Source organism: Actinia tenebrosa, unplaced genomic scaffold (assembly GCF_029948245.1).
Source record: "Actinia tenebrosa isolate PJP-AT-01 unplaced genomic scaffold, QUT_ActTen_1.0 PGA_scaffold4__44_contigs__length_22323623, whole genome shotgun sequence".
Taxonomy (NCBI): Eukaryota; Metazoa; Cnidaria; class Anthozoa; order Actiniaria; family Actiniidae; genus Actinia; species Actinia tenebrosa.
In genome coordinates, this window is record NW_028292581.1 from 22283856 (window position 1) to 22308871 (window position 25016).

General features: G+C 37.1%; 4 protein-coding genes across 5 annotated transcripts; 2 read left to right on the plus strand and 2 right to left on the minus strand.

Moving 5' to 3' along the window:
• The first annotated feature begins 318 nt into the window (after positions 1–318).
• LOC148907490 (MYCBP-associated protein-like) lies at positions 319–13496 on the plus strand. Its single transcript, XM_089036757.1, has 26 exons — positions 319–499; positions 794–963; positions 1229–1335; positions 1952–2010; positions 2864–2970; positions 3302–3331; positions 4849–4929; positions 5149–5224; positions 5506–5578; positions 5658–5704; positions 6143–6206; positions 6478–6560; positions 7254–7378; positions 7566–7684; positions 8148–8370; positions 9037–9250; positions 9623–9786; positions 10414–10446; positions 10540–10638; positions 10857–10978; positions 11142–11254; positions 11680–11771; positions 12074–12125; positions 12383–12456; positions 12570–12647; positions 13362–13496. Exons 1-26 carry the CDS (start codon positions 445–447, stop codon positions 13443–13445), a joined length of 2544 nt encoding a protein of 847 aa, XP_088892883.1. The 5' UTR covers positions 319–444; the 3' UTR covers positions 13446–13496.
• A 910-nt stretch (positions 13497–14406) lies between these two features.
• On the minus strand, positions 14407–19465 carry LOC116305050 (proline-rich transmembrane protein 1-like). Its single transcript, XM_089036662.1, has 5 exons — positions 19308–19465; positions 18412–18434; positions 17728–17984; positions 17309–17434; positions 14407–16318 (listed from the first exon to the last, which is right to left on the minus strand). The coding sequence occupies exons 2-5, from the start codon at positions 18419–18421 to the stop codon at positions 16136–16138; spliced, it is 576 nt and encodes a 191-aa protein (XP_088892788.1). The 5' UTR covers positions 18422–18434; positions 19308–19465; the 3' UTR covers positions 14407–16135.
• On the plus strand, positions 18782–21368 carry LOC148907491 (uncharacterized). 2 transcript variants are annotated; one of them, XM_089036660.1, is made up of 4 exons: positions 18782–19076; positions 19277–19470; positions 19599–19762; positions 19954–21368. In XM_089036660.1, exons 1-4 carry the CDS (start codon positions 19061–19063, stop codon positions 21134–21136), a joined length of 1557 nt encoding a protein of 518 aa, XP_088892786.1. In that variant the 5' UTR covers positions 18782–19060; the 3' UTR covers positions 21137–21368. The 2 variants fall into 2 exon arrangements, with proteins under 2 accessions (XP_088892786.1, XP_088892785.1); XM_089036659.1 differs by having other exon boundaries at positions 18782–19470.
• Positions 20575–24720, minus strand: LOC148907492 (uncharacterized). Its single transcript, XM_089036661.1, has 3 exons — positions 24604–24720; positions 22881–23027; positions 20575–22798 (listed from the first exon to the last, which is right to left on the minus strand). Exons 2-3 carry the CDS (start codon positions 22912–22914, stop codon positions 21462–21464), a joined length of 1371 nt encoding a protein of 456 aa, XP_088892787.1. The 5' UTR covers positions 22915–23027; positions 24604–24720; the 3' UTR covers positions 20575–21461.
• Positions 24721–25016: the final 296 nt, after the last annotated feature.

Genomic DNA, 25016 nt, shown 5'->3' on the forward strand with positions numbered 1-25016 from the left:
CTATTGTTATGCTGATTCACCTGGAACCGTGGCCCAGTGGAAAAAACTTGGGCATTCAATAAGACAAGCCCAACTAGGACGGGTTAGTGCCTGGATGGGTGACCTAAAACATGTATCTAGTCAAGTTTTTTTTTTTATTGCACATCGACCTGCTGTTTTTTGCAGTTTTCCTGAAACTGTCGGGCACCTAATGAGCGCCAGGCAGTCGAATTTTTGCCGCGAAGACTGTTCGTTTTATTCTATGCCAAGGAAAGACAAATAGCATAAAACTGAAATCCATCGAGCGGGAGCCCTGTGGCAATTCTATCCCATCATTCACTTCGCACTTACTGTTGTTGTTGACAAGATGGCGGTCGTTGCTACGAAGAACTAAATAAGTCAAAAAATACAAGATAATACTAATATTCGTCCCTAAAACAACCAAATTTAACGAAACAAAACATTATGAGCAATAAACTATCAAGTAAGCCGTCGAAAAGAGACCGTCCGAAGTCTACAGGTAAGATTTTTAGAAGAATGATTTTCGGTTAACTTTTCAATGTTTTGGTTGTAAAACAAAACAAAAATAAAATAATATTTTGAAATGAACTCATAGTGCTATAATGATATACAATATAAGCTACCATGTACAAAAAAAAAAAGGTTTTTAAACCATAATAATTTCTTCTGACGCTATTCTTTAATAATTTTACATTCTTCCTTAACTTACTTTTTTTCGGATTCCAAAAGTAAGGGTTGAAATCGAGTTGAATAAGTTGTGTATATATTAATCATTATTGTTATTATTTTACAGATAAATCGAAAAACAAAAAGCAGAATGTAGGGACACCAGAGAAGGTTGGGAGCCCTGTGGCATCCATGGCTGTTTTACCAGATGAATCAAGTACTGTTAGTGTACCAGGCAAAGTGATAAGTGGGGATGATATTGAATCATTAGCAATCAATCCCGATGAACTAAAAAAGGTACACGAAAGACAAAAGAATTTATCTCCTCTCCGTATTGGTCTTCTACTTTTTCTCCTCTTGTTTTTTCTTCTTTCCTGTTCTCTCAACTCTTTTCATCTTGCCTCCACTCCTCTATAGTGGAGTGAAGACGAGATGAAGATCTCTTCTTTTCTTTTCTCCTCTCTACCACTTGCCTTTAAGTCCTTTATCCTCAGTTTCTGTCTTCTCTCCAACCTTCTTTCCTGTCATATTGAGAGAGATGAAATTTATCTGAATATTTCAGCTGCGAGTTCCAAGAAAACCAGACAAACCGAAGCCATCCACCAAGGTGATAGTCAGAAAAACAAGAGTGAAAACTCCACCAGAGACAGCTCCCCAGACTGGGAAAAAGTATGTGCTAATGTGTTATAAATCCTGTTTTATGATTGGCTACCAGAAATTATTACTAAACTCCAATAGCCTCCTTCGCAGTTCCCTTGGTGAACTTGCAATGATAGAGACATGCGAACGATATTGTCCAAGGTGTTTAAAAAAGGTCTCTATCATTGCAAGCTCGCTGTTCATCTTGATTTGGTGCAAAGGCACAGGGAACTGTGAAACGGATTATTCTATTTGTTAGATGTCCTTACTTTGACTTACCTTGATCAGCCCTAAATTGTTTGAGGGTTCAATCTGTGAGTTAGCAGTGCCCTGACTTAGATCATCCCAGAGGTTGTTTGAGGGTTCAATCTGTGAGTTAGCAGTGCCCTGACTTAGATCAGCCCAGAAGTTGTTTGAGGGTTCAATCTGTGAGTTAGCAGTGCCCTGACTTAGATCATCCCAGAGGTTGTTTGAGGGTTCAATCTGTGAGTTAGCTGTGCCCTGACTTAGATCAGCCCAGATGTTGTTTCAGGGTTCAATGACATTTTTTGGTTTTGGTTTTTGGTTTGTTTAGGGGGAGGATGGTTATAATCCAAGGAAAATATGTAAATTTATTTGGTTATTTGAAATTTATTTTATTACAAAGAATAACAGTTGCAAAACCAGCTCCACCTGAAGCACCACTCATATCCAAGCCAGTAGCAGGTCAGAAAAAGTTGAAATAATTATAATGAATTACAATAATTATTTGGGAATTTACCACAGAACCTGATATTGGTCTTCCTGTAGTATCAAGAACCTGATACCACAGGAAGACCAATAGACCTCCTCGGCTCGAGCGTAATATTTTCCCATTTCAGACCACATGTCATTCCCTAGAATATCATTTCTTTGTTTAACGGTTGCGCTCGGTTGCACATGAAAGACACATGGATATGGATACAACTCAAACAAAGAATCTTTTTCTGAAAGGAATGACACATGGCCTGAGCCAAGGAGGTCTATTTCATTAGGAACCAACATTATGTGAAATGGATGAACGCTTGTGAGTCACAAATCAATAGACACAATGTTTAATAGAGTGCAAATAATATACCCGTGAAATAGTTAGGATGAAATAGGACGTTTGCCTGATGGCGTCATTGACCTCTACTGCCAGACTCCCTTGCACACTTTCTTTTGTTCAATTAATTAGCACCAATTGTCTTACTATTCTCATGAGGAAATATAAATTTAAATAAGAAAGAAAATTCACGCAGCATCATGGTAGTGGGAGTCAAACGACACCATAATGCAAACGTCCTATTAGACAAAACATAGGAATTCAATGAGGGTGTTTACTAGAGTAACACTCAATACTTCATATTTAAAAATGCTCGCCCTTGAGTAGCACACGTTCACTAGTTTACCCGTCACGGCTCACCTATCTTAACTAATTAGACTTAGGCACTAAAGGTTAGTAATTAGTTAGCTAGCTATCTATTTAACGGGTATATTATTTGCACTCTAGTTGGACTCTCTAATCTAATACTCTCTAAACTGTCTTTTCTATTATTAGGGTCGGCAGGTCCAGTTTTTGATTCAGAGGGTCAAGTTCACCCTCACAGTATTCTGGGATCCTGGGATGATTTCTATCAAGAGGCCATCAGTAGAGGAGACATTGAGGTAAGACAACAGCCACAGGTATCCCAAGCTCAATTTCAGTGTCGATAGTCCCCTTCACAGTTTCCGGCGCCATCTTGAAAGGTAGGTCTTTACACTGAAGCGAGACGAACGGTGAGTTTGCAATGATAGAGACATGTGAATAATTGTCCAAGGTGTTAAAAAAGGTCTCTATAGTTGCAAGCTCACCATTCGTCTCGCTTCGATGCAAAGGCTCGGCTACCTTTCAAGATGGCGCAAGGAACTGTGAAGGGGACTATTGAATGATGATAAACGTATGGAGTTTTTTAATATTATGAGTTATCATTAATCATTCTGTGAATACCTTTTGCAGAATCTTCCTCCATTCTCTGGATCTTTTACAGTAAGTTAATGCAATCAATCTTCAAGCAATGTGTATTATATGTACTCCACAAATGTCATTAGAGACATGCAAACAGCAATAACAGGATAGCAATGCTGAGATGATGGTGCCAGGACATTTTCAAAAGGTTTTTCATGTGCACACTGTTGTCCTTGCCGTTACTGTTCTCTCTAGGATGTGAAACGACGCTTAAGATGACAAGCGCACACAAATCACCATTTTGGAAACATGCTTGTGTCATCATTTTGGAGTTGTTCTCCTGGGTGAGGCTTCACGAATTTGCAGCGTCCCCTGTGATTGGTTAGGTTTAGGGGCGGGGTTGGGGAAAGGTCATTGTTTTCTATCGTTCTACACATGTGCACCCTTCAATAGGATCATTATCTTGCAAATTTGTGAAGGACGACCCGTTCTCCTCGATGCTTGTCATTGGGTGAGGTCTCTATTAGTATATGTAATAGGACTCCATGCTGTCCACTCAAGAAATAATTCGACGGGAAAAATTCCGAGGACTGACAAAATTGGATGAGTTCGTAGGCCGAGTCGTATTTGGCAGTCGGAGGAATTTTTCGAGTCTAATTATTTCTTGATTGAGGAGCATGAAATCCCATTACCTATTAATTATACAGCTGCCTAATTAATCCCATATCAACAAGACCTGTCCAATTAAGAAAATAATTGGACAGTTACCTATATGGGATTAATGAGAAGCTGTATTAATAATAATTATAGATATAATAAGACTACTATATGCTGTCCAGGATCAGGCTGCCAAACTTGGACATATGCGAATAGGCCAGGTCTAATTCAGTAGTCAGAGGAATGCTTCTAAATTCTGTATCTTAAGATATTCTTCATTTTGGAAAATCCGGATTTGTGTACACTGTGGGATTGGACTGCAGGTCAGTTACTGGATCTTGGATAACCAAAATTTTTTTCATAGAATTTTCAGCTTTTAAATGGATGTAGATGATCTTATTGTATTGAAAAAACATGCCCAACCTCTAAAATTTGATTTGCGCTTCTAAATTCTGAATTATGAGAGTTTTTTAATTTTGGAAAATCGGGAACCGAGCATGGCTGGACTGGACTGGACTTCGGTTCAATGGATTGTCCGGACCGGTACACGTTTTTTACTCTGAATTTGCAGCTTTTAGCCTGTAATTTTATTGCTAGTGTTCATAACTCATACTTTTTAGCTGAATTTTTGAAAAAAAATCAAGGTTTGTTTTTTTGCTATTATTGGGAAATTTTGTGTTGGGTGACTTTTTTGTCTGGCTATCCACAATATAAGATTGATGACAGTATTACATTCAATTACATTGAAACATTTCCTTTTATTGTTCAATAGAGACATTAATTGTCCAATGTGCATGAATAAGTCTCTATCATTAATTGCACGTCTACTGCTGTTCTTGTTCTTCGATGCACTGTAACCTTTCAAGATAGTGCAGGGTGAACTGTGAACAGACTAAATAAATGTGTTGTATAAATATGCTTTTTAATATTTCATTCTTCAGCATGGCAAAGAGATAAGGCCACAGTCAAAGTCTCCAAAGAAACCCAAGACATCCCATCCTGCACATGTCTACCAAACAAGGGTGAGTAAATACCATGGGGGTGGGGTGGGTGGGTAGGGATAGAGACAGCAAAAGGTAGTGTCACAAGGAAAGTGCTTTATTTCATTATAGATATGCTTGATGTATTTTTTTAAATTGTATTAGTTATCACGAAACTGTAATTTTATTTAAGAATCTATAGACTTTATTTTTCCTTATGTTAATATTTTTACTCTGATGGGATATTTTTCCATCATGTAGATTGATGAGAGTAATGCTCTTGTCAACTGGGAAGAAAGGATGTATGAGAGACAGAGACAGCAAAACTATCTATCAGGTAAATGAATGACATGGGAGGGGAGGGTGATAACAAGACTATCTATCAGGTACATGAATAACATGGGAGGGGAGGGTAGTCTTGAGGTTTTGCACCATTGTTTTTATAAAGTGAAAAAACATATTTGTTTTGGGCCAATTGAGATGTTGAGAGAAACATCATCATATTTTGGCAACATCCATGGTGGGCATGACTTTATTACACATAGTGCATCCTTCATACATCAATAAAGTTAGCTTATACTAGTTTATATCAATGTTTGTGTTGATATTTTGATGTAGAGAGGCTGGGTACTGCTAGAGACATGCTGGTCATGAATCAAAGTGAAGACTATAGAAAGACACAAGAACAAAGGTTTGTTGAAGTGTGTACCACATGGAAATTGTTGAGTGAGAAAAGTATGAAGGAAAAAACATTGTTTCTTTTATTCCAGGCATGTGATTGACAGAGCAATTCCTTCTTTGGATTATGGCAAAGGATGTAAGTTACTGGTTGGATAGTCATATTATCATGTATATATGTATCTTAATGTTGTATCCTCATCATCATCTGTCATCATCATGCATCATCATCATCATGTATCATCATTATGTATCACCATCATGTATCATCATCATGTATCATCATCATCATGTATAATCATCATCTGTCATCATCATGTATCATCATCATGTATCATCATCATTCATCATCATCATGTATCATCATCATGCATCATCATCATGCATCATCATCATGCATCATCATCATGCATCATCGAGTATCATCATCACCATCATCATGTTCATAATCAATGATCATATTACAAAATTTAATCATCCATAATGACATATAACACTATTAATAACACTATTAATAGTTGTTCATCTTCTAATTACAATAGCTCTACACAAAATTTAGCTGTTGAATGCTTTTCAGATCGAGTCGGCAGTGAATTTTGGAAGCAAGTTGAACAGATTGGAAATGATGAAACTGGAATAATGTAAGTTAAGAATGCTGTTAGCACTGATGCTGTAGTTTCCAAGGGGTGGGCTTCTGATTATTTTCCACATCACCCCCGCCCCCCCCACCTTCCAGTCCAATGTGTGCTCTATCCAAATCAACCTGACCCCCCCCCCCCCCCCCAGAGTTCCAAGTCTGCTCTATGTACATCACACCCCTGGTCCAACATCTGCTCTATCCACACCCCCCCTCCCAGTCTAACGTCTGCTCTGCAGTTCCTAAAACATAATTTGTATTCTTATTCTATTCAGGACCACCTTAAGCCAGACACAAAGAGGTTATCCCCCTCCAATGGAACATATTGGGAAATCCATATCTGTCAAGAATGAAATGGGTTAGTATAACACATGAAATACTCTGTAACTGCACGCAGCAAGCATTGGTGTTTTCTGTACTTCTTTTCTATTTTATCAATGTTTTTCCACTTTTTATTATTTTCAAATGTTATTAATCATCTAAGCGTCTGACTGCCTGTCTGATGGTCTGACTGTCTGTCTGACTGTCTGTCTGTCTGACTGTCTGCCTGTTTGTCTGACTGTCTGTCTGACTGTCTGTCTGTCTGACTGTCTTTCTGTCTGTCTGATGGTCTGAAAATCTGATTTGTCTATCTGACTGTCTGTCTGTCTGACTGTCTGACTTTCTGTCTGTTTGTCTGTCTGTCTGACTGTCTGACTGTTTGTCTGACTGTCTGTCTGACTGTCTGTCTGTCTGTCTGACTGTCTGTCTGTCTGACTGTCTTTGTGTCTGTCTGATGGTCTGAAATTCTGATTTGTCTGTCTGACTGTCTGTCTGTCTGTCTGTCTGATGGTCTGAAAATCTGATTTGTCTGTCTGACTGTCTGTCTGTCTGACTGTCTGATGGTCTGAAAATCTGATTTGTCTGTCCAATAATCTATCTCTCTGTATTCTCATATGTTGGTATATTTCTCTGGCAGTCCATCTTTCTATTTCTCTATCTGTCTGTCTGTCCATGGGTCTAAATTTCTGCCCATATGTCTGACTGCTTGTCTCTCTGTCTGTCTGTGCAGGTATAGAGTGGTCAGACACTCACAGAAAGTCTGCCGTCCACTACCCCTGGCATGCTTCTAAATATTTGAAGGAGCGAACAGAGCAACTCAGTGATGTCATGAATGAAATTGATCCACATATGCCGGTAAGTAAGGTAGAGTTATTCCTGTGAAGGTGAAAAGCTAATAGTACTGGCACACTGCTATATTATTATGTGGTATTGTAATATTCCTATGCTTTCACTGCATGAGAAGTGATGACGTATGCTGTGAATGGTTCAAAGAATAAGTGAGAAAAGCTTTTCTATTATATTCATTCATTGTTGTTCTCAGTACATGGATGACTTAGAGATCATAGGGTCTAGTAACCCTCCTCATATGTCCAAACATACAATGTCTACGGTGCCAGAAGAAGATGAACCAGAACTTGATGAACGATCACCTGAAATAAGGTATTGCGATGGGAAGGAAGATAAGAAAAGGGATTGGTGAATGGGATAGATGGATGGGAAAGAAATAAATGGGGCCAAACAAAAACATTAGTGTGTTTCCTGTTGCATGAGAAAAATAATTGGGGTCGGTAGGTGAAATTTTTTACTGATACTACAGTGAAAATGAGCTTAAAAATGGAAATGGTGCATTTGGGTATGAAAAAAATATTAGGGTCGACAAAGATTGGCAAGAAAATTAGGGTCGGTTGTGCAACAGGAAACACACTTATTTTTTTGTTTGGCCTGGATGGGAAAAATGATAGACAAATAAAAAAACAGGATGGAGGAATGAGATAAAGGATGAACAAATGGGAAATAGAATGGACATGAAAAGGGAATAAGTTAGAAAGAGTAGGAGTAAATGAAATAGAAGATAGATATAGACCTTTAACCAATCTTCAAATGTTTTCATTAATTGCTACAGAGATCCCCTCGGCAGCTTTGCTGATATTATTCCACAACCTACCATAGGGCCATCCCTGACCATTAATGGCCAAACAGCACATTGGAGTGGATCTAGTACAAGTGGACTTGGTCGAGTGGGTGTGACGTCTCGTGTTTCTTTTGAAGCCCATACAAAGGAGAGAGCTGTTTCCTTGTTGAACATCTGTAATGATGGAACCACTGTTATATATTACTCTTGGAAGGTATGTTGGCTGACAGACTGAAATTTTTTACGATTTAAGTTGGAAAATTAAGAATGTTGTAATGGTAGTAAACTTGCCTTTAACCTCTGGGGTCTTGAGTTCAATTCCTGGACTCTGCATGATATATCACAGTCATCTGGAAGAGTTTTTTAAAGAATCTCTTCCTTGATTCAAGGGTTTTTCTCTAAGTTCTTCAGTTTTCCCCCCTCCGCAAAACTTGACCATAACATAACTAGCTGAATTCCTAACTAGCTATGCCCTGACTTAGTTCAGCCCAGAGGTTGTTTCAGGGTTCTATCTGTGAGTTAGCCATGCCCTGACTTAGTTCAGCCCAGAGGTTGTTTCAGGGTTCTATCTGTGAGTTAGCCATGCCCTGACTTAGATCAGCCCAGAGGTTGTTTCAGGGTTCTATCTGTGAGTTAGCCATGCCCTGACTTAGATCAGCCCAGAGGTTGTTTCAGGGTTCAATCTGTGAGTTAGCCATGCCCTGACTTAGATCAGCCCAGAGGTTGTTTCAGGGTTTGATCTGTGAGTTAGTCATGCCCTGACTTAGATCAGCCCAGAGGTTGTTTCAGGGTTCAATCTGTGAGTTATTCATGCCTTGACATACAGTAGACTGGACTATCATATTGGTTGTAACATTGATTTATCCATGTACGATTTCAGATGATTCCTAAAGTCAACACCCTCGGCACACGTCTTGCAGGCCGAATACAACGCTTCTATTTTGATACCAACAGTGGAGTGATTCTTCCTGGAGACACCATGAAGTTTCCCTTCATTTTCAAGTCCTCAAATCCTGGGATCTTCTCTGAGAGCTGGGAGCTATTAACCCAGCCTGTCTTGTGTGGAGGGGCAGCTATTAGGATTGATCTTAGAGGTGCGTAGCCCATGGGGTTAGGCCTGTAGTTTATCATGGGATGTCATTATCTGGTGTAGAGTGCATTGTGGGATATTGAAATGACTTAGAAATGAAAGCTTGGTAATGAGAGGTGGGCACAGCTCCATAGCGACAAGGATGCTCAGTCTCATAATGGTTGCACATTTCGTGCGTACAGTTCATCATGGGACATTCTAATGGTTTAAACCAGCGAAAGCTTACTAAATGGAACATGCACACAGCTACATCTCATGGCTATTCAGTCGCAACATATCATAGATGTGCAAGACATTATAGAATATTCAAGTTACTCTTGCTTTAGTATATGTACTCTAATCTCTCCATAACCTGTTTGGCTGGTTCTGATAACAGGAATTGCTGTTAAGGATGATATTTATGCAGAGACTCGTAAAGAAATTGAAGAAGACCTTGCGCACAGAGAAGCAGTTGAAGCAGCATCAAGAATTTTACAAGAGATACTGGATGGGATTAGAACGCCTGAGAGAGCACACTCCCCTATTGATGCCTACATCACGGTATGAATAGTAACACTCATATAGGATGTTTTCACCCAGTCCCTAGAGGGTTAGCTGAAAATAGAGATGGCAGCCATATTAGTGTACCTAACAAAAGAAACTAATGACAAAGTTATTGTCAAAGGTGCACCAATATGATGGCTGTGACGTCATGTCTGACAATAGAGATGGCAGCCATATTGGTGTTCCTAACAAAAGAAACTAATGACAAAGTTATTGTCAAAGGTTCACCAATATGGTGGCTGTGACGTCATGTCTGACAACAGAGATGATGGCCATATTGGTGTAAATAACAAAAGAAAATAATGACAAAGTTATTGTCAAAGGTTCACCAATATGGCGGCTGTGACGTCATGTCTGACAACAGAGATGGTGGCCATATTGGTGTAAATAACAAAAGAAAATAATGACAAAGTTATTGTCAAAGGTTCACCAATATGGCGGCTGTGATGTCATGTGAAAACACTCTATTAGTATTGTCCATTTTAAAATCTTATTAGTGTAGGATGTTTTGCTCGAGTTACATTCATACTACCTTCTGAACAAACTTTACCAGTAAGAAAAGGATTGAATAAATGTATTAGTAAATGAATAAATGATTAATTAATTAATTGCTATTTTTGGCAGGAGGAAGAAGTATTTTCAAGAATGAACGAAGGGGTAAGTCGCTACCTTAGCAACCTAGAAATCTCATTACCATGGCAACTATGCTACAAATCCTCAACATGCAAATCCTTTTTCTCTTGTTTCTAGATGCATTTTCATGATGAGGTTGTTCGTGAGCTGAAGACACTTTACTCTGAACTGGAGCCTGAGACAGAGTGGGACCTTTCTCTCAAGGGGCTTCAACAGGTAGGGACTTAAGTTGGCTCTTACTTTGTCATCAAAATAAATTTTCATTAATATACGCATTTATAAAAACAGGAAGTGGGAAACCGGAAGTGGGAAACCGGAAGTGGGAAACCCATAGTATCAAAATCGGATGTAGCATAGGCAGATGCTGAAAAACCAGAAGTAAAAGCTAACAAAGTCAAATGAATATTTTTGATTGATATTTTGTCATTCAACAGCGCATAATGGCTGTAGAGGATGAGGAACAACGAGATGGGCTGTTACAGAAGCTCAATCTCTCCATCGTAACTCTATCTTTTCCTCCAATGACGCCAATCAAGCAAGCCATGTACAGCGCAACGTAAGTTGACTTGATATTAAACCACAGGGAACCCGACTCCGTCAAATAGAGATACTCTCGTTTAAACATTGATCTCACGCGCTGTCACTTCTAAGCTTTGGATGTGACCACTTGAGTGTTATGGAGTTTATTGAAGTTCTAATGATGCAATGTTTTGTTGTAGGTATCAGTTATTGTGTGAGATGGTTGATAATATGGTTGGACAGTCGGTCATGATAAGATCAGTGTTAGGATTACCTGAGAAAGAGATGTTAGAAGATACATCACAAGATGAGGGTAAGAATGAACTTGAACTAATCCCTTACAGGTAGCTGGGCATGTGTCATTCCCTTGAGTATTATTTCTTTCTTTACTAGGAATGCTTTTCAGCTATGGTGCAATGTTTTCCCATTTCAGACCATGTGTCATTCCCTTGAGTATTATTTCTTTCTTTACTAGGAATGCTTTTCAGCTATGGTGCAATGTTTTCCCATTTCAGACCATGTGTCATTCCCTTGAGTATTATTTCTTTCTTTACTAGGAATGCTTTTCAGCTATGGTGCAATGTTTTCCCATTTCAGACCACGTGTCATTCCCTTGAGTATTATTTCTTTCTTTACTAGTAATGCTTTTCAGCTATGGTGTAATGTTTTCCCATTTCAGACCACGTGTCATTCCCTTGAGTGATAAGATGTATTAATATTTATTTTTCTTGCTCATAGTGGACAAGAGAGGTCGTAAAGTCACTGACCATCTGAAGCCAGACAGCAAGAAATCAGACAGAAAAGACAAGAAAGGAGGCAAGGCTGATCATGTGAGTAAACAGGATGTGACGTCACTGATGATGTAACCACAAACAAGGTGTTGCTACTTTGGTGATGCATTGTTGAAGGCCACAGAGTCATCGGATTTTTTTTCAACTACTGTTATGTGTTTATCCTCATGAAATAAAGCCTATTATTATTATTATTATTATTATTGTGTGATATGGCAACATGTGAGTTGTGATGTTGAGGGGTGAAACGATATAAACCTGACACATGATCCTAAAGTAAACGATGGCATGACGCACGTAGCTGTTTAATTTTTAGAGAAAATGGCTTTTATCTTTAATAGGAGCGACCAACTTCTACAAGATCCAAACTTTCTGCTAAAAAGGGTGGAAGAAGTAAGTAGAAATCCTGATATTTCATTGGCTGTAGAAGTCATGTGATTTGTATAAATTACAGAGGCAAAAGTCCCACTTATGATTGGCTACTGTTGAGGTCACATGATTCGTATAAAATAGACAGCCAAGAATCCTGGTTAATGATTGGCTGGTGTGCAGAGCACAGCTTTTTCTTATGAATCTGGTGTACTATCTTTTTAAATACAGTTCTTGTTATTTTGAAGTTAAAAGTAGTTTTTTCCTGGTCACAAACACAGGTGCTGTTACTACAACAACTCCTACATCACAGTCCTCTAAACCAACCCTGAGTGAGTCTGCAGACAGGCCAGTGGTAAGACTTTTTTACTTTTAGTTACTTCCCCTTTTTACACTCCAAAATATCTATAGGCTTTGCTTTGCATGTGTTGCCAGATTTGTTATTTTTAATATTGATTTGTCATTCAGACTCCAGCAAGTGGAGAAGAAACAGAAAAAGTTGATCCAGTCATTGAAGCCAAATACAAAGAAAAGTTTTACACTCAGGTAGGTAAAATGACGTGTGCCAAAAATTCCTTTCTGTCTGCACTAGCTTTATTCACCATGACTCTCAAATGGCATCCAGATTAACACATTATTGCCTGGTTTATGTGTATACATGCACTTGCTCAAAAAGGAACCTATTTGAGTGTCACCAACTTACCTTCAGTCTCGGATAAAATCTGCATTAAAGCAATGGATTGTTTGCAATGGACCATTCTTAAAATTGACTTGAATGCAAGGCTAACATGAAAATACAAAAAAAAAAAAAGAAAAAAAAAGAAAAAAAAAGGAAAAAAAAGAAAGAAAAAAAAAAAAAAAAAAAAAAAAAAAAAAAAAGAAAGAGAGAAAAAAAAAAAAAAAAAAAAAAAGAAAGAAAAGAAAAGAAAATAAAAAAAAAAAAAAAGAAAAAAAAAGAAAAAAAAAGGAAAAAAAAAAAAAAAAAAGAAAAAGAAAAAAGAAAAAAAAAAAAAAGAAAGAGAGAGAGAAAAAAAAAAAAAAAAAAAAAAAGAAAGAAAAGAAAAGAAAATACAAAAAAAAAGTTGGCACAAATTCCAGTGAGAAAAATTGGATTCGTACTTCCATGTAGCCTTGCATCCAAGATACTTTTGAGAAGGGAGCTATTTTAAGTTAATAATCAATTTAAACATTTCTAACTGTATCACCGCACCCTTCATCCTTACCCAAAAGGTGATTCAAGAAAGACATTTTTTTCCCCAGGCTCATTCTTTGGTCCATGAAACATTCAGTAAACTGGACGTATTGTTGGGGGACATCCGGGAACACAGCACAAAACAGGAGTGAAAATGGAAGAAAACCAATTGTAAAAGAATTTAATTATTCTTGGATAACATGTTCCATGTTTTAATAATATTATTCAAGCATCAATTATTTATCATTTAAAAGGTTTACAAATACCTGTTTATGTGGTATAAAATAAAAAAAAAAAACAAAAAAAAAAAGAAAGAAAAAAAAAGAAAAAAAAACAAGGAAAAATCATTATAGTATTTTGATCAACAAATTTCACGTTGAATTTTTGAAGGTTTGCGAGTTGTTTCTATCATTAAAATTTATTGATGAATCAGTCTGGGTTTTTTTTATTATAAGAAAAGTTACATACACTAATGGACGTTACACTAAGTAGGTTACAAGAGAGGGTCTATTGCATTTCTGTTGTCTCTTCGGCCCCCATACAAAAACTGAACTGTGATGGCCAAGCTAGATGAATCAACGTGCAAACGAAGAATATTCAGTTAAATTCGGTCCTTCATGGTTTTAGTTTCTAACTAGTAGGTTACATACAGGAGGGGGTCCCCTCCCCCTAAAACACTGAACTGTGATAACAGAGATAAAGTAAGAGTAACTAGTACAAAAAAGCACACCAATGAAATTATCGGGGGGGTGGGGGGGGGGGATTGAAAAGAAAGATCTGTTTTATAGCGCTATTTAGTTGTTCTGCTATTTCACTGATATACCGTTTACACTTTAACATGCAAACAAAGAATATTTCATTGTTTTTGATAGATATGTCAGTGTTTTTCTGTTAATGTTTCTTATTAGTGTATGTAAAATGTTTATTTTTGAGGAACTTTATATGGGACTCTTGTCCCAGTGTTCTTTCTCTTAACTAGTGTTTTTTAAATTTATTTTTAAATAAGTACTAGTTGTAAAGCTAATAAATAAAATATAAATAAATAAATATGCAGTATAGTTTGCCCTTCCCAGTCTTAGTTTTTAACACAGGTTACTAGAGATCAGGATTGTTGGCTTTTTTTAAAGATTATTTATTTTTATCATAATCATTTTTACATTTTGTATTGACATAATCATAAATACATCTTGTGGGAATAAGTCCTTAAAGTGCTTATAAGCCTTTACACAATATTTTCAGAATTGATTCTGTAAATAGTTGATTGTGAAAATAATTCGTCATTTGAATGTCGGGTCTTTGAGATACGAAGGTATATCTTTCAACTTTGTTTAACAGGCCAAGTAAATTCACTCTTAGAGTGCAAACCATATATCTGTGAAAAAACTTTGCACAAATTAGTCAAAGTTCGGTAGACTTCAGTCGGACGGTAGACCTACAAAACTTTGCACTAATGTGTACAATAGTCCCCTTCACAGTTCCCTGTGCGATCTTGAAAGGTAGCCATGCCTTTGCATCGAAGCGGTCTTTCTCATTGCATGCTCACCATTCATCTTGCTTCTGTGGAAAGGCATGGCTAGCTTTCAAGATGGTGCAGGGAACTGTGAAGGGGACCATTTTGTTAGTTAACTTTCTCATGGATATATGGCACTAAATAGTACGAAAAAATGCAATGTCTATAACATTGTTTTCAGTGCTATTTAGTACAAATCATATAATGCTAATCACATAATATTATATATATATAATATATATCTATTATCATATAATTATCCATAAAATACCTATATTTATTATATAATTACCAATGAAATATCTATTTTTCTCTATTTCGAAAAATTGATATCTTCACACGTGAAAATAACATGTTATTTTCACGTGTGAAGATAACACCATTGCGATGGCTATTCAAAAATACACGGAAAGAATTGCCTGAAAAATCCAAAACATACTTTCATTGATAATTATATAATAAACAGAATATTACATGGGCGCTTGGAGATATGAAATTTATCTTGTGTTGAAAATCTCTCACTCGTTCGCTGCGCTCACTTGTGAGAGATCTTTTCAACACTCGAAGATAAATTTCGTATCTCCACGCGCCCATGTAATATCCTCTATTTCTCCTTTTCAAAGACTGATATTTTCACATGTGAAAATAACGTTATTTTCACATGTGAAAATATCGTTTCCATGCGTATTTAAGCTATTAGTTTATAAATGAAAACTTTTTATGATAATAAAAAGCTTATTAAGTTGATTTTATGAATAATTATATAATAAACAGAATATTACATGGGTGCTTGGAGATACGAAATTTATCTTCTCGTGTTGAAAATCTCTCACTCGTTCGCTGTGCTTCACTTGTGAGAGATCTTTTTAACACTCGAAGATAAATTTCGTATCTCCGCGCGTATGCCCCACAAGCTTAACAAACTAGCTAGAATGTCTCAGAATTTTAAACTGTGATTGTGGAAAATTGATTATAAAATGTTTCTATTGTTTACTGCCCTTTGATAATAAAAGAAAATGGCTATATAATTCTTGTAGAATTCATTAAAACAGATATTGAGTGGTTAGTGCAACAAGTATCAATTTTACTGGGAAAACTGCTGCAACAGTGATTGGTTGGCCAAAGAGGCATTGCACCATCACGTGACGGCAGCCATGTTAGATGGCAGGAACAATACAATCGTTTTACATGAGGAAGAATTCAATTCCCAAGAGCAAAGAGATTTTATTGTTCTGCCATCTAACCACAGGCAGTCCAAGCTGTATTATGGCGTGGGCACGTGATGGTGCAAAGCTTCTATTGTCTATTGATCTCGCTCTAAGATGAACTATTTCAGTTGTAGTCATTATAAGTGTTTTCCATTGTGAGTAGTGGAATGAGATAAACAGTGAGTATGATGATATAAAGAACCATGAACGCTATCCCTAAACCAATTGCCAGGAAGGACATGGTGCGAGCTGAACGGGAAGCAGCTTCGGCTGTGAGGTAATCACCCCTTGCTGAGGCAGTTCGTACCTATGAGTAAAATTATGTTATAAACTATTAATTACATGTTATTAATTATTAAGTAACAGTTTTAAAAAATTACTTTATATCTACATTGCAACGTGTACATCACTGACTTGCAATCACACTGAAGATGACTCAATAGTCTCCTTCACGGTTCCCTGCGCCATCTTGAAAGGTAGCCGTGCCTATGCATTGAAGCGAGAGGAACAGTGAGCTTGCAATGATAGAGACCTGTGAATAATTGTCCAAGGTGTTAAAAAAGGTCTCTATCATTGCAAGCTCACCGTTCATCTCGCTTCAATGCAAAGGCACGGCTACCTTTCAAGATGGCACAGGGAACTGTGAAAGGGACTATTCTACCCTAATTAACTATTTCAAAAAAACTAATATTACTCCAAAAGTTTAAGTTAAATAACAGAATGGCACACAGGTAGCCCAAGCACAGAAGTAGTGGGTTGCGACATCATCTAGTCTTAAGATTTCACAACAAGATTTCATGAGGTATTAAAATATAACTTTCAAAAAGTATTACATTCTCTACTTTGACATCCCCATAATACTTTGCGTCTTTGGGGGGTGACCAGAGGGTAAAAACCCACTTATTTTGCTGAAGGCTGATCAGACAATGTTGAAAATACCTTGTTTGGTATCTAAAAATAAAATGAAGAAGTAAAAGACAGAAAAAGATAGAAGCTTGAAGAGGTTTAAGGTAATTTCAAGTCAATACATTTTCTGTAAGACCAAAACTCTTGATGATCTGTACACGCAAAAATAACTTGGAATAAACTGATAATCAGTATTGTACAGATAAAAGCAGGTATAGTATAAATTCAATTAAGAAACCTTTCAATTTGGGACAGTTTTTTGATTGGTTACCCCCAAAGACGCAAGGCATTATGGGGAATGTGAAAGTAGAGTAAAACTTGTTAAAACAGATAATGATACAGCCTGCTAACCCGTCACTTGGGCTACCTGTGGACAGCTATAACAACACACCTCATTTGATCTGATGATGGCAACAAGGCCAAGAGGCCAACAGCAACATAGACAAGCAAACCAAGCCAGTGCCTGATAGTCAGGGGGAGGTACTCCAACAGGCCTCGCTACGACCATATTTGGTTGCTATGGAAACAAGAGCATTCAATTCTTAAATCAAAGACTCGCACACCTGGGGTCTACCATGAAATTACTGGACCTGGAATTATGAGAGTAGATTTCTCTGGTTTTCCTCCCTCTACTTATCCAAACACAGTAAATTTCTATTTGTGGAGCTACTCTGTAGATATGTCATCATTAAACTGTTATCATCATCATTATCTTTATTATTATTTTTAATTTTTTTATTTTCTTAATTGAAAAAAAAATTGATATTATTATTATTATTATCATTATCATTATTGTTATTATGTACGTACCTGTACAATTACACTTGTCGTAGTCTGTCCTTGGTAACTCTGGGGGTAACCTTGTTGGACTGGATAAGGTTGGGTCCCTGGGTACGGCTGGGTCCCTGGGTACGGCTGGGTCCCTGGGTACTGCTGAGGGCCTGGGTATGCTGGAGGAGGTCCCCCAGTAGCATAGTACCCATCAGGCAAGTTGGAGGGGCACTGGTTTCCAGGATATGCTGGGGGTCCTGCACTCGTATCTGTTGTGCTAGTTGGAGGGCCATTACCTGTGAATGAATGAATCAGTAAGTGAAAAATGAGATAATGGAAAAATGAATAATTAGAAAATTAAATATGATAGGGTAGTCATTCAGATTTAAGTTCAGTAAAGCTAAATAAAATAAACTAATAATAATAGTAATAATAATAATAATAATCTATAGTGCTATATACATTTTAACTCTATAGCGCTTAACAACTACGGAGAAAAAATAATAATAATAAATATACAAATAAGATTTCAATAAAAAAACAACTGAGAAATACTAACGAATACTGAATAAATGAATGAATGAATGAATGAATGTGAAAATTAATAAATGAATAGGCAAAGGGATAAAAGAAGAAAGTAATGAAAGTCATCCTGATTGGAGATCAGAAAAAATGATGGAAAGAAATAATAATTTATGAAATATTTAAAAATATTCACCCTACCTTTTTCCATGACTGCTATTGGCCTAAAAGATGAAAAAACAAATTAGAATAAGAATCAAGAATCAATAAAATACTCAAAAAACTCTGCCAGATATGAACTCACGTAAATATAAAACTAATTTATTATATAGCTGGGACAGTATGTGCATGCTGATTGGTCAAAAACTGTGCTTTATTAGCATCAGAGCACAGTGCTGCTAGATCCTGTGACCTTTCTATTTGCATAAATAATTTTAATACTGAAATAAAATTAGTGACTATATCTGTGATAAAACAGCTTTTTCCAAACGGCTTTGATTTTGACAGACGGGGCCTACAGTTTTAATATACAAGAAGGGGATGTGTGATAACGTACCCAGTGAACTAATAGGCCCTTTGCAGCTAGTGGTCACGTGCTTGGATACCGCTTAGCAACACAAAACTGGAGAGCAAGCCTTCCAGTAAACAAAAGTTGTAATAGGTCAAGCACGCGTGGTTTTATACGATAGTTTCATCGTTCAAAACGCTTAATCCTTTTGCCCTATCTACAAACACAGTAAGATAATCTTAAATTCTCTCCTTTGGACTCGATTTTTGGTTCGAAGTAACGATATTCTTCGCGTTATCGCGAAAAAATTGTCACCGCCGGCCCGCTCGACGGCTGAAAAACATGGCGACTTCGCAAGGTATGTACTTCAAAACTCTCCTTTTTTTTGGTTTCTTTTCAATTATTGGACTTCTAAAATCTCTAAAATAACAGTTTAGATTGTGAATGGTGATCGATTGTAATTGGACGGCATTTTAATGGACGATTTGTTTATTTTTTGTGAGAGTGATTCCACGTCTAAAGTCAAGACTAACCCATGTTTACATATATTCGCTGTAGATGTTAGAACTCCCGACGAGCCATCACATACCAAGAAAAATTCTTCGTACCATTGTTGTGTTCCCTTGTGTAACGGAGATTCTCGATATCATCCTGATTTAAAGTTTCACCGCTTACCAGGCCGTGCAAGGGATGAGCAATTGAAAAAGGAATGGCTGGTGAAGATACGAAGAGATGTGGGCCCACACTTCAAGGTATATAGGAATCTAACAATATCAATGCACAATACGAATTGCCTGTGGATCTTTAAAAAACTGTAATGAAGATAAAAATAGTTGAATACAGTTACATTGTTATTAAAAGGACATTTGATTTATAATAGGTTAACAAAAGTACCAGAGTGTGCTCAAAACACTTCACTGAGGAAGATTACAATCCTCCCACTGATTCTGGACGTCAGTTGCTAAAAAGAGAAGCTGTACCATCAATCTTTGACTGGTCAACCAAATCCAAAGCAAGAAGAAAGATAATTCGACAAGTAGATAGGTAATGAATATCACATATTTCTACTTCAATACATTTCATTTAGACTTGACTGATGGAATTGTACTTGATGTTTATTTTGGTTTAAACCAAAATAATTTTATAATTTTAATAATTTAGTCTTTTATAATTTTTTATTTAGTGTGAACTGAGTGTGAACTGAGTGTCATCATAATTTCAAAACCTTTTTACAGAGACACTCAGACAGATGAAAGTGATGACAATGAAGATAATAGTCCCAGCACTTCTACAACCTTCAGCATGGATGACCTACAAGCACAAGTCCAGTCACTCAGAGCACAGTTCCAAGATGCACAAAAGCAACTTGAACAAAGTAGAAATGAAACTGCAGCTGCCCTCACTGAAATAAAAAGGGTTAAAGTTGAAGCTGCAAAAGAAATTGAGGACATTAAGAGGCAAGCTGCAGAACAATTAGCACTTAATAAATTTGGGCTTGAGAGATTTGGCACAGACAATGAGATCATAAGATTTTATACAGGTTTCCCATCCTATTTACATATTCAGTTCTTTTTTAAGTTTTTGCAGCCATGTGCTGCACAAATGACATATTGTTATGCCTCTGGAGAAAGAGAAAGTAGACCAGACTCAAGAAATATGCTTCTTGTGGATGAATTGTTTATGTTTTGTGTACGCCTCAAACTAGGTCTATTCGGACAGGATTTAGCTCATAGGTTCCGAATACATAAATCGTCAGTTTGCAGGAAATTGATCACATGGACTAATTTTTTGTATTTTCTTCTTGGTAGTCAAGTGATCTGGCCTTCAAGGCAAGATGTTGATAGGTTTATGCCAGAAGGTTTTAAAAAGCTTTATGCAAGCACACGTGTCATTCTAGATTGTACAGAGATTTTTGTTCAAACACCTACCTCCCTACTACTTCAGTCGCAGCTTTATTCTAGTTATAAGAGTAATACTACACTCAAGGGTTTGATAGGCATTACCCCTAATGGAGCTATTAGCTTCGTTTCTAGCCTTTACACAGGGGGGATTAGTGATAAGGAAATCACAAGGTGCAGCGGCATTCTAGATTTGTTAGAACCTGGTGATTCAGTCATGGCAGACAAAGGGTTTGACATTGAAGATTTACTTAGGGAGAAGCGGGTAGAGTTAAATATTCCTCCGTTTCTTGAAAGTCAGGAACAATTCTCTGCCGCAGATGTTCAAAAAACAAAGACACTAGCAAGTCTTAGAATTCATGTCGAGAGGGCAATAAGAAGAGTCAAAGAGTACCACTTTTTTGATTCAGATGTGCCATTGTCCACTTTAGGTTCAGTCAATCAGTTATATACTGTAGCCTGCCTCCTTACAAATTTTCAAGGCCCACTTATTTTATCCAATGGTAATAATGAGGCATAGTGTCTGTAAGAAGTTGGTGAATGTATGATTAATGTGGCTTACATAACCCATTAGATAATCTTTAATGCAGGTTGGTTTATCATGTGTCTTGGATTGCTTTTTGTAACTATTTCAATTTGTTTGTAAATGAAAACTCAAAAAAAAAAACTAATGAACAAACACAAAATCTAAATAGCACAAATAAATATAATACTAATATGATATAAATATAATAAAAAATAAATTAAGATTATGAATTGATTTGTCATTAATAAAAATAATATAATATTTGTTATCATAAGAAATCTGGCCATGGTTTGAGAACAACAACAAAAATCTTAGTGTATTAATGTAAATAGTAATTGAAGAAAAAACTATCAACTTTGTCCTTTGCTTGCTGGAAAAACACTGAATCAAAATTAATTCTAGAGCAAACAAACAAATTTTCGTCAATGTAACTGAAAAAATCACACCATTCTAATCCTGTGAGTCCAAGCTGGCACTGGATCTGGTAATAATAAATGTCTGTTGTTTTCAGTTTGTACTGGTTAGTGTTCTGGTCCTTGGTGAGATACCTCACATTGTCAAATGATGTTTCCCCCTCTTTAACGACCTTTATTTCTAACAAGCCAAAGGGATTCTGACCATTATTTATGGCATCAAGGTCATAGACTTTCCTGTCTGGGCTACAACCTAGCCATGGGCACTTTGGGTGGACAATCAGCCCAGATGGGAAGAGGTTTACTCTTCCACCCTTTGCATTGCTAGCATAGACCATGGCAGCATGTGGTTCAAGTTCAATGCCTCTTCTCATTGCTGCAGTTTGTACAAATCTGGTGGGGTTTAGCTGATTGACAAGGGTGTCAAAATGTGACACCCGGCGAGCGACAATGCCAAATTTGCTTGCTGTTACCCTTTTTTTCCTGAGCAGGTGCCATACATCACTCTGACTTTGAGTGACTGTTTGCTGCTGCACTCTCAGTGATGACTCTGTTGTCACAGACAATGTTCCAAATATAGATTGTTGACGACTGTCAAGACAGATTGACACATTGTTATTAAATCTGTCCTCTGCACTTGAGAGGGGAAGCTCTGGGAAAGAAGTGCAAGTAAAATCATTTATGATGTAGTCAGTTGACATCTTTTGTTGATATGACAGGACACAGCCTTTTGGGACATTTCCAAACTTGCTCTGTACAAATGGGATATTGCCAAGTTGATCTTGATTGGGCAGAATGGTTGTAAAGAGAGGATAAGGTGGTTGGAAGCCATTAAAGTGCTCTTTTGTGAGGGTAGGATACTGGGTAGATGGGGAATACAAATTACTCTTGATATATCTACTGTACGAAGCGCCAAGTTGGGGTTTTTTCACTAGCACGTCTTGTATTTCTTTTTGTGCGATTTTGGATCCTCTAGGTATGCTCCAACGCTGCTTCATGCTGGTACATGTTAGCTCATCAGGCAATGTCCGATGTCCCAGTTGCTTAAGAAGGGCTAAATAGTAAAGAAGCCCGATCACATGATGGCAGTATCCACCTGCCCCGGCTACACATGAGCACAGCCCAGACAGCAATGTCAAATTGTTGTTCTGGACTGACACCTCTAAAATGTGCGGTGGTTCAGACTTCCTCATTGAGCGGTAACACTTGCATTTAACTCTCACGCACTGGTCGGTATATATCACTAAAAAATTGGAAAAATTAGTGTGAATTGTCTGCCATTCATATCATAATGAAATAGAAAAAACATTTTGGCTATCAAGTACCTTTAACGTCATGTAAATAGCCTGGTTCCGCCATAAATTTGTACGCTTTCGAAGTGCTTGTGCAGCCAGACTTCTCTATAGCGTAGCTCCCTACATCATCGAAGGTGAGGGAAGGAAAGATAGAGATGTCTTGAGTTTCTACTTCATCTAAAACAAAAATAAACATAAAAATATCAGTACGAAGAATTTTTCTTGGTATGTGATGGCTCGTCGGGAGTTCTAACATCTACAGCGAATATATGTAAACATGGGTTAGTCTTGACTTTAGACGTGGAATCACTCTCACAAAAAATAAACAAATCGTCCATTAAAATGCCGTCCAATTACAATCGATCACCATTCACAATCTAAACTGTTATTTTAGAGATTTTAGAAGTCCAATAATTGAAAAGAAACCAAAAAAAAGGAGAGTTTTGAAGTACATACCTTGCGAAGTCGCCATGTTTTTCAGCCGTCGAGCGGGCCGGCGGTGACAATTTTTTCGCGATAACGCGAAGAATATCGTTACTTCGAACCAAAAATCGAGTCCAAAGGAGAGAATTTAAGATTATCTTACTGTGTTTGTAGATAGGGCAAAAGGATTAAGCGTTTTGAACGATGAAACTATCGTATAAAACCACGCGTGCTTGACCTATTACAACTTTTGTTTACTGGAAGGCTTGCTCTCCAGTTTTGTGTTGCTAAGCGGTATCCAAGCACGTGACCACTAGCTGCAAAGGGCCTATTCAGGTGTGAGATATATATATGTTATTTACCGGCCAGGAGATCTGGATAGGGAAAACTATGCCCGAGGGCACAGTTTTTCCCTACCCGGACCGATTATAGGACGGTAAATAACTTTATTTTTTCACGTAATTTTTTTACTCGTTTTGTTTTGTTGTTTAGGGGCAAAGGATACCGGACCGCGAGCGCGGGCAGATACTGACAAAATACCGCCCGCTCAAACAGCCAATCAGAACGCACGACTTTTTAGGAAACCGAACCGGAAAAAAATACCTTATATTTCGAAACTCACTTTAAGCCCCAACTGAAAGGAGACTTTTTAGTTATACTATACTTTGTATACTATACTATATTTACATATCATCAACGTGATTACAATCATAAAACTAAAAAACTGATTAAAAGATACTAATTACTAAAGATTATTCTATTTACAAATGAGTTTTTAAAACGTTGAGAATTAACTCTAGGTCTAAATTATATTTGGACGTTTGTATTTTAGGCGCTATGCTATGCAAAGGATGGTCACTACTGTACTAACCGATTTCTTATATAGCCTTGTGTCAAATTTATTTAAAAGATCCTGGATATTATAATGGTATGTTGTATAATTTCGTTTGTAACAGCGATCTAAAAAGTTTTGTACGGTGGTAAGCTCCGGAGGTGATGCTCCATAAACACTAAGACCATAAATTAGTTTTGATATAACAATTGTGGAAAATAAATGGTCAACTTCTTTTTGTGTATATCCTTCCTTCCTAAGGGATAATTAATCCAAGTAAACCTAAATAGAACGAAATAAATTATGACGATATAGGGCAGATATCAAAAATATTTTTGAGCGATTTTTCAGTGGAATTGGAAATACCTAAATAAGCTAATTGATGGGTAAGTATATTACGAAACACATTTCAGGATATTTCGAAACTGAAATATTGATTATCTCTGATTCATATTCATCAGATCTTATAGAAAAAAATATATATACATATTGACTTACCAAGATTTGTAGAAATCTAGGAGAAATGCTAGCGAGAAAGATATTTTACACTGTCCTACGGTACCTAACAAATGTCGACCGTGTTATTCGATCTCCGCGTGAATCAATAATATATTAAATGGCTATGACGCAAACGATGTCATGTGACATCGAAACAGGAAGCCCAAAATACTTTTTTAACTCGTTGATACTAGCCGGCGTCACATCCGGAATTTTCTTCGTATTTACGAAGAAAATTCCGGATGTGACGCAGGCTAGTTGATACGCGAAGCGTAGAAACGAGTTATCGTGAGGGGTCTGAGAGGATTGTGTCTAGATGGGATACTCGCAGTCCAGGTGATTGAGAGAGGATTGTGTCTAGATGGGATACTCGCAGTCCAGGTGATTTAGAGAGGATTGTGTCTAGATGGGAT

What these genes read in the sequence shown, in the direction of transcription:
- LOC148907491 (XM_089036659.1), top strand. Translation starts at nt 19,195, where the DNA reads ATGGACGATTTGTTTATTTTTTGTGAGAGTGATTCCACGTCTAAAGTC. An exon ending in ATGTGGGCCCACACTTCAAG is followed by an intron (nt 19,471 to 19,598) that starts GTATATAGGAAT and finishes GATTTATAATAG; the next exon opens with GTTAACAAAAGTACCAGAGT. An exon ending in ATAATTCGACAAGTAGATAG is followed by an intron (nt 19,763 to 19,953) that starts GTAATGAATATC and finishes ACCTTTTTACAG; the next exon opens with AGACACTCAGACAGATGAAA.
- LOC116305050 (XM_089036662.1), bottom strand. An exon ending in CGACAAGTGTAATTGTACAG is followed by an intron (nt 17,435 to 17,727) that starts GTACGTACATAA and finishes TTGTTTCCATAG; the next exon opens with CAACCAAATATGGTCGTAGC. An exon ending in CCATCATCAGATCAAATGAG is followed by an intron (nt 16,319 to 17,308) that starts GTGTGTTGTTAT and finishes TTTTACTCATAG; the next exon opens with GTACGAACTGCCTCAGCAAG.
- LOC148907492 (XM_089036661.1), bottom strand. Translation starts at nt 22,914, where the DNA reads ATGGCGGAACCAGGCTATTTACATGACGTTAAAG. An exon ending in CTATTTACATGACGTTAAAG is followed by an intron (nt 22,799 to 22,880) that starts GTACTTGATAGC and finishes CCAATTTTTTAG; the next exon opens with TGATATATACCGACCAGTGC.
- LOC148907490 (XM_089036757.1), top strand. Translation starts at nt 445, where the DNA reads ATGAGCAATAAACTATCAAGTAAGCCGTCGAAAAGAGACCGTCCGAAG. An exon ending in TCAGTAGAGGAGACATTGAG is followed by an intron (nt 2,971 to 3,301) that starts GTAAGACAACAG and finishes TACCTTTTGCAG; the next exon opens with AATCTTCCTCCATTCTCTGG. An exon ending in TGCTAAAAAGGGTGGAAGAA is followed by an intron (nt 12,126 to 12,382) that starts GTAAGTAGAAAT and finishes TCACAAACACAG; the next exon opens with GTGCTGTTACTACAACAACT.